Source organism: Orycteropus afer, unplaced genomic scaffold (assembly GCF_000298275.1).
Source record: "Orycteropus afer afer isolate SDZICR_OR568_19922 unplaced genomic scaffold, OryAfe1.0 scaffold00152, whole genome shotgun sequence".
NCBI lineage: Eukaryota > Metazoa > Chordata > Mammalia > Tubulidentata > Orycteropodidae > Orycteropus > Orycteropus afer.
Window position 1 is genome coordinate 897,784 of NW_006921739.1, and position 8,426 is coordinate 906,209.

At 33.4% G+C, this 8,426-nt stretch overlaps 1 protein-coding gene across 1 annotated transcript in view; it reads right to left on the minus strand.

Moving 5' to 3' along the window:
* Positions 1-458: 458 nt before the first annotated feature.
* The window catches only part of LOC103201485 (SSX family member 2 interacting protein), a 38,932-nt gene continuing 30,964 nt past the window's right edge, over positions 459-8,426 (minus strand). Inside the window, exons 8-12 of the mRNA XM_007946190.2 lie at positions 7,056-7,184; positions 6,146-6,319; positions 4,410-4,524; positions 3,813-3,978; positions 459-633 (exon numbers count right to left, since the gene is read on the minus strand). Of these exons, the coding sequence (XP_007944381.1) occupies positions 459-633; positions 3,813-3,978; positions 4,410-4,524; positions 6,146-6,319; positions 7,056-7,184 (759 nt within the window). The remainder of the gene's footprint in view (positions 634-3,812; positions 3,979-4,409; positions 4,525-6,145; positions 6,320-7,055; positions 7,185-8,426) is intronic.

Below are 8,426 nucleotides of genomic sequence, written 5' to 3' on the forward strand. Positions count from 1 at the left end.
ATAGGTAATTTCAAATCACACTAAACATAATAAATATAGAACTTGCTTTGTTAAAAATCTATAGTGTACATTCAAGTAAGGGCTAAACTTCCAATGCCAACTATATTTGAGACAGAAATTAAACATTTACAATAATCAGTTTCCTAAAAGTGCTATTTTCAATATCTATAAGAGGAAACTCTTCTAGTGCTTTTGTTTTCATCCAAACATCTATACATTCCTTTATTCACAGAACCAAATGCTTCTGTTACTAAAAATACATATCCAAAGCTTTTATATCATTTTAAATAGATTTAACTTTTTAGCTCTTTGGGGGAGGACAGGGATGTCCAGATAAACAACTCAGACCAGCTTTCTTAAATTATTGTAGATGACTGACTTTTTGACACACCCTGTTTCAGGTTAGATGTGAAAGTTTATGAACACAAAATGAATGAAGACCATTCTGGTCCCTATTTCTAAGGTAAGTCATCTTTTTCTACATGAGAATTTGTGTAGATCAAGGAGCAACCACTGTAGCAATCCTCCTGTGACCCAGGTCTGGATGCCATGCTCCATGACTGATTGAGACCTTCTCTTCCAACCTGATTTCGTTTAGGTTCTTCAGGAGTTATAGTCAACACACTGCTTGAACTGTTGGAAAAGAAAAGTAGATTTACTATCTCATTTTAGACTTTAGGTATGTCTAAGGTCTGATGACTTTTTTGTCTTGCACTAAGTAAATTTTTATGACACACCAGTCAAGGACATTAAAGAGAAGTATTTCAAATTATCTATTCATCTATCGATCCATCTTTTCATTTATCTATCCACCTATCTATTTATTTTATTTTTGTCATTGGCCTACTATGAAGCATGCTGCCCAACTAAAGTCTAAGGTAGATAGAGAACATGTTGATTTTGCAATCTAATATCCCCCAGATCCTCACCTTTCTACCACTATTTTTCAATCTCCCCGTGGTTTCCTTCCTTAATTTGTCCATGCATGTTTTTCTCTATCCATCCATTCATCCATACAGATATTTAATGAGTGACTACAGAATGTGGTTAAGAACCCAGACTATGGAGTAAGATGGTTAAGTTCATATCCCAGCTTGAATACTTACTCTGTTACTTGTGGCAAGTTAAACCTCTGTTCTTCAGCTCTCTCTGCTATAAAATGGTGATAATACTACTACTGATCTCACAGGGTTGTGGTGGGAATGACATGAGTTAACAGACATTAAGCATTATAACAGTGCTTAATAAACTAAGCACGAGGCAGTAACAGGCTTTGTGTCTGAACACAGACAGCTTGTATCTTCAGGGTCACAATCTTAGAAGTATGCTCTGCCACCAGCTTCAAAACAAAGAAACCTGCTTAGATGATTATTTTTAAATCTACAGAGTTGAATCAATCAATAATATATTTTTACCAACTGAACATCTTATGTAGTTTTTTTTCACAAAAATTTTCTAAATGTACCTTTTTTGTGACTTTGGTTCACTAACTTGACCTCATAATGTGGCAATCCTAAAAAAAAAAAAAAAAAAAAAATTAAGTTGCTTTTAATTCTAAAACTGGAAAAACAAATCCAGTTAAGAAATTTACTTACAACTCACTTGCTAATACTTAAAAAAGAAAAGAAAAGAAACAAATCTGCTTATAATTCAGCCTCAGAATCTCTATACCTCAGAGCCATTTCAGATGAGATCAATAATCTAAGTTCTGTTAAGTAATTCATTATACAAGTCACCTTGCATGGCATCCAAGCCACAGCCTTTTCATAAAATTGTACTGTATAGTGAAAGAGCAATGAGGATGGAGTTTTAGAAATTAGCTATATATACAACTAATTATTTTGCTATAATCTTATCACAAACATAGATCCAAGTTGTTCCAGGAGCAAAGAATCCCAATTTATCAAATAATTTAAAATTTCAAGAACCATATCAAGCTGTCCAGCTTCTCTACTGATAACTAGTTACACAACTCTTTTCTGTTTTCTTTTCCTCAGAAGCTAGTCACTGTGAATAGCTTACAGTGTTTAAATACCCTAACAGTGTTTTAAAGCTCTACAATTCTTTATGTTTTATGCCACTGATGTTAATATAGTCCTCAGGATGCAAGATACAGAAAAGCATTTTAAAGTCTATGTTTACAAAGTATTTTTATTTTTCAGTCTGTTAGTAAACATTTACAACAGACCAGGTACTGTTTTCAATGCTTTACATGTACTTTAATCCTCACAACACCCTACGATGTAGGTAATATATGTTATAGACTTTTTATCTTTATTAAACACAAAATAATGTGTCCAAGGAATACTTAAGCCAAATACTTCATAACTAAAAATAATTAGGTAGAAAAAGTAAAAGTTCAAAATACATAAAAGTAATTGAGGCAACTATGTTATGCTCTTAGATATAAAATGCACTATTTACCAATGGTGACTAGACTTTGTGTCTGTATTTATATAGATAGTTCTGACTGGTCAAATTTGGGTGATTTCAGTAACATTCTACATAAGAAAATACTCGGGATTTACAATATCTTTTGACTGTAAAGTATGTAAACTCTCACTTCCTACATTTAATCCATCAGTCAATCTACTGGCTCTCACTGCAAAATCAATCCCAAATCCAAGCATGTTTCTCTTCATGTCATGACTCTATCTAGCATGAGTGACCATCTTCTCTCACCTCAACTCCAATAACATCTCCTAAATGGATTTGTGGCTACTTTACTTGCCCCTATAATCTGTTTTCCACAAAATAAACAGAGTAATCTTTTTAAAATTTAAGATTATTTTTTCATTCCCTTGCTTAAAACTCTCCAATGCTTTTCCATTACCCTTAGTACAATATTGGAACTACTAATACAGCCTAAAATATTCTATCAATAAAATAGGAGCTCTGGTAGCATAGTGCCTAAGGCACTTGGACTGCTAACCAGAAGGCTGGCAGTTCAAACCCACCAGCCACTCCTCGGAAGGAAGGTTGGGAAATCTACTTCTGTAGTGATACTGCCTCAGAAACCCAAGGAAGGGTCGCTATGAGTTGGGGCCGACTCAGTGGCACATAACAACAACAACAAGTTCTGATATTTGTGTCAAAATAAAGGGAGAAAGATTACCACCACACTTTCTGACTTACCCCTTTGTTCTTTTCTATATGTCTCTATTTCACTAGGAAACGTTCTATCTGCTTCCTCTGCTTAGTTCAAAGTTAATCTTGGAATAGATTCTGAAGTATAGACATTTTATCTTAAAAAATGATTTATCAACATGAGACAGAATACCAAAATGCAATAGTTAATAGTTAATAGTAACGGACAGGCTTCCTGGGGGCAAGGAGCAACTTTTGTTCCCACACTGTCATCCTCAGGCTTCAGTGTAAGCTCAAGAGGAGGAGGATGGCTCTTGGTTCTTTGCCCTTTGGCAACAAATAAAAGCGGCATACCAGAAGAAATTGTAAAATATGTTCTTTGCACAGAATATTGAAACAATGTGCTTCTATTTAATACAAGTACTTAAAATATTAAGTAACTCATATAAATAAGACTGTGTTTTAAGCTGTATTGTATCCAATACTTAATTTACTCCAAAAGAGGCAGGGACCACATCTATCTTCCTCACTCCTGTCTTTCTAGTACCTGCTTAATGCCTCTAGCAGATACCCAGTAAATATTTGTAGAATGAATGGATCAACCTACTAAATTCCTCTCCAACATCTCTACCATTGCTAATACTATAGACATGCCAGCTTGTCCCCCACAGTGCAACTCTAGCAACTTTTGTAAATATGTGAAAAGATCACCTATAGATCAGTACCTATGTTCAGACACACAGGAACGTGTCTGACAAAAGTCTGAAGTAGAAGGAGAAGCAGGAAGAGATTTAGTAAGTTTAGATGTGCAAACTGGAGACCCGTTAGACACACTGTGAGGCTTCTTTTGCTGTGGCCTCAAGTGTACTGTAAGATTGTCCCGATCAGAACCTGTTGGGGGGAGGGGGGAGGAAAAAAGGCAATACATATAGTAAGGTATTAATATAAAACAGATAATGAACTAGAATGACTCATTTACACTTCTGTGAGTCAAATTAATTTGAATAGCCATTCTAGTCCCATAAATCTAGGTTATTTAATCCTGCCATTTCTGTTAAGCATATTTCACAAACATTTAGAAGGATCTAATTTTAAAAACAGTATTTCTAGATTGTGAACTGTCAAAAATTGAAGTAATTACACTCACAATAAGAGCTGCTTCTGGTATACGTCATACCCCCCTTTGACTTTAATAAAATAAAGTATTAAAGTTGATTTTAAATTCTAATTGGAGCACTCTTATTGGTGAGTGTTTTATATGAATAATTTCTAATATTTTATCTGCATGCATGTTCAGATTAAAGAGTTTCTGAAGTACTTACTTCCTGAGAAGGCACTGAAAAGTTTCACATTTTCTGAGTTCTGGTGGTCAAAGGTAGTCATATTTAAAAACTGTTGCTTTAACCAACTGGCTCTTTCTTCTTCAAATGCCTTTCTCTACCATAACAAGCAAACCAAGAAATACTGATTAATAACTTAACATCCACACAACTGCCATTTCACATAATTTCTCTAGTTATCTATTTGCTTTCTGGCTATTTAGAGTTATATTTTTTCAAATAAAATAACGTAGAAAAATAAAGATATTTCATTTGAGAAATTATATATAAAAAAGCAATCACCCATTTCACCTAAACCAAAAATTCATGTGACTCATAGTGACCTTATAGGACAGAGCAGAACTGTCCATGGCTTCCGAGGCTGAAAGTCTTCATGGAAGCAGACTGCCTTATCTTTCTTCTGAGGAGCAGCTGATCAGTTCAGACCACTGACCCTTTAATTAGCAGTCAAACGCTTTAACTTCTGTGCCACCAGAACTCATTTCACCTAATAAACCAACTAATCACTATTTTCACATCAATTTTGAATAAATGCAAATGGGTAATGCAAAAAAGGAGTATAACTTCTAAAGATACAGAACATTATAAATATAAAATGACAAACAAAAGAAAAGTGTCCCATATTGTAAATCATGCTTCTATAAGTGTGTGAGCCATTTTCCTTAGATAAATTTCTCTCTCTCTCTCTCTCTCTCTAAGCTTTACTGGTTTTGTTTCTCTAGAGAACCCAGTCTAACACACTGTCTAAAGCTGAGCAAAGATGTAATGGAAGCATGAAATACATTATTCATTTAAAGTAAAAAAGGTTACCGGAGAATAAAAGTAACAATATTATTAAGAAATTAAGAGATGTGGAAGAGAAGGATGATGGTAAGAACTATAATGATGCTAACTAAATACCTTATATTTCTTAGAGGGGAATCAATAGACATAGCAAGAGAAAAGTCTTGAAATATATTTAAGATAAAATACTGCATACCAGAAGAACTACAAACAGAAATTTTAATACCAGTTACTTTTAGGGAGTGAATCTGCAGATGGGAAAGGAGATTTTTTCAATTTGTAGCTTTTTGTGTGGTATATATTTTTTTCTTTTCTTTAAATCATGTTCAGGCATTACTGCTATAATTTTTAAAGGGGAATGTGTATGGAATGCGTTGCTAAGTGGAAAAAAAAAAAAAAAGGAAAAAGAATCTGTAGAAGTATAAATCCGTAACAATCCCAATCACTAACCATTAATGCATACGACCCTGGAAAGACACTGAAGATAGAAAGGGAGCTTTATTTTTTACTCTATTTCCTTGATTTCTGAATTTCTAACAACCATGCTTTTGGTTGCATTGTTTTCTGACATGACACCTATAGACAGTGGATAAAGGACATGCCCCAAAGAGATTTCTTGTGTGAAGCTAAACATCTACCATCTGAAAGCCAATCCAGAAAGGATAATGAAATGTTTACAGTTTTTCAAAGAGAAATTTTCAATTCCCAAAACTGAGAAAAGACAGATAATACCCTTCTGTAATAATTCATGTTCTTAGTCCTCCCCTCTATTTCAAGCTGTTTTTGAGATCACTGGTAAAACTAATTTAGGGAAAAACAAAAAACAAAAAACAAAAAAAGCAAACAAACAATGAAAAGCAAAACCGAGATGCATTCTATTGAGGCCTACCTAGAATTTTTTACAGTTCCACATAAATAAATTTCATGTTTAATACCTCTAATCCTAGGCGAATAGCAGCTTCTGTAAAGCTTCGTCTTTCTCTCTCAAAATTCTTTTTCTGATCTTTAAATAGAGACCACTCTTCTTTGAGGCGTTCCTTTTCTTCCAACAAATAACAATCTCGTAGTAGAGAAGCAGTATCATCATCACCTGTGGTAGCAAGCTGCTGCTAGTAAATTTAAAAACACAGTAAGTTCCAGAGGGCTGTTACAACAGCCCAACAAGGTGAAATAAACCATGGGAAGGCAAGTCAAACTTTAGGGAAAGGACAGAAATCATGAAGAATCAGAAAGTTAACTGAGGATTCTCATTTCCCAAATGCTACTACTCTAACTACAAAGCACCAACTATTCAAAGAATGGCATGTAGTCTGTTAGCATAAAGAGAAGGATTTAGTTTAGATGGGGAAAAATGCCAAAAACTGCAGATCTCATAAAATAAAGGGCTAAATATCTAGTAAAACTAAAATAAAAACCATACCCACAGCCATCAAGTCAATCCATAGTGACCCAACCCAACCCACTGCCATCGCATCAATTCCAATTCATGGCAAGCCTACTGGGTTTCCGAGGCCTTAAATCTTTACAGAAGTACATTGCCCTCTCTTCCTTCCATGGAGTGGCTGGTGGGTTTGAACTGTCAACTTTCTGGTTAGCAGTCAAATGCCTTAGGCATTGCCCCATAGGATTTCCAATAGTATAAATCTTTCCTGAAGCAGACTGCCTCATCTTTCTCCCATGGAGAGGCTGTTGGGTTCGAACAGCCAACCTTTTGGTTAGCAGCAGAACCCCTTAGCCACTGTGCTACCAAAGCTTAAAAAAAAAAAAAAATCTACTAAGATGCAGTAAAAATATGGAGTTTCACAAAAGAATACAGCTTTAAAAGGGAACTCAACTCACATTTACCTGTAAAAGTTGCTGCTGAGTTTTAATCATTTCTTTACACTGTTGAATTTCTAACTCGAGTTTTTCAGTTTCTTGTTCGTGATCTTGTCGTGAAATCACATCTTCATCATTAAAACCTTCTAAGTGTACCTTTGAAACTAACACAAACCCAGTAATTCAACATAGATTTACAGCCACCATTTAGTTTATGGTGTTTTTGAACACAGAATTTAAAAACTCAAGGCTCTCAGAATTTCCTTTTTCTGGAACCACAGGTTTTGTAAAAAGTAATTACTTCCTTTGGTCTTTTAACAATTTCATAAGCTATAATATAACATTAAATTTATACTATTTTAACATTGGAAATTTTAAAGCAAATCAACTGTAAAGTGTTCATGGCAATTAAATTCATACTATTCTGCAAATAAATCATATTCTTACAAAAAGAACTACACTGTCAATTTAATTTGTAATCCACTTTTATTAAAAATGGACAACTGGCTATATTCACAGAAGAAAAAAATAATTAACAAATTCATAAGCTACACTGTTGTTGATACTTACTCCCTAGTATTAAATTCAACAAATAAGTCCAAACATATTTACTAATAGATGGTAATGATTGAAATCAACAAAATCTCATAAAATTAATTTTGGTATTATAGTAAGTTTGCTGATTGATCTTTATCACCAAAGACAATTAGGAATGTATTTGTGATTTTGACAATTTAGAATAAATTTTAAATTGACTTCATTTACTGAGCATAAACCTTGATTTTCCTGATTTAAAAGCCTATAAACTTTATTTAACAAATATAAAATATTAAAGATATATTCATTAATATAAATGTATCTATACTGACAAGAAAGAATATCTACAATATATCATTAAGTAAAAAAAGGACACTGCAAAAATAAATATATAATATTCAACTTTTATTTTTCTGTATTTTAAGAAATATTTGCACATGCATAGAGAAAAGTCTGGAAGAATGTATGCCAAACTGTAATGTAGTGGAAATGAAGACCTGAATATTCTATTTTATATACTCTGTTGAATAGTATTTTGCAAGGAGCACTTATTATTTTGAAAATAATTTTAAATGAAAATATGCAAGTATCTAGGAATAAGAATAAAAGGTAATAAAAAAAAGTAAAAAGTACTTTTGTTTTAAAGTAAAATAAAGTAGTATTTCTTGATTTTCAAGATTCAGAATCAGTTCTTTATTCAACTGTGCCTTGCACTCAGAGCAGATGGATACTTGGTGTCCTCTTTTCAAAAAAGAGTCATTTTCAGAGCAAAGCACATTTTCCTCAGTGAGGTACTTCACATTTCATGCCAAACCTCAATGAGGTTTTTAAACCTCAGACAAAATACTGCTTTTCAAATCA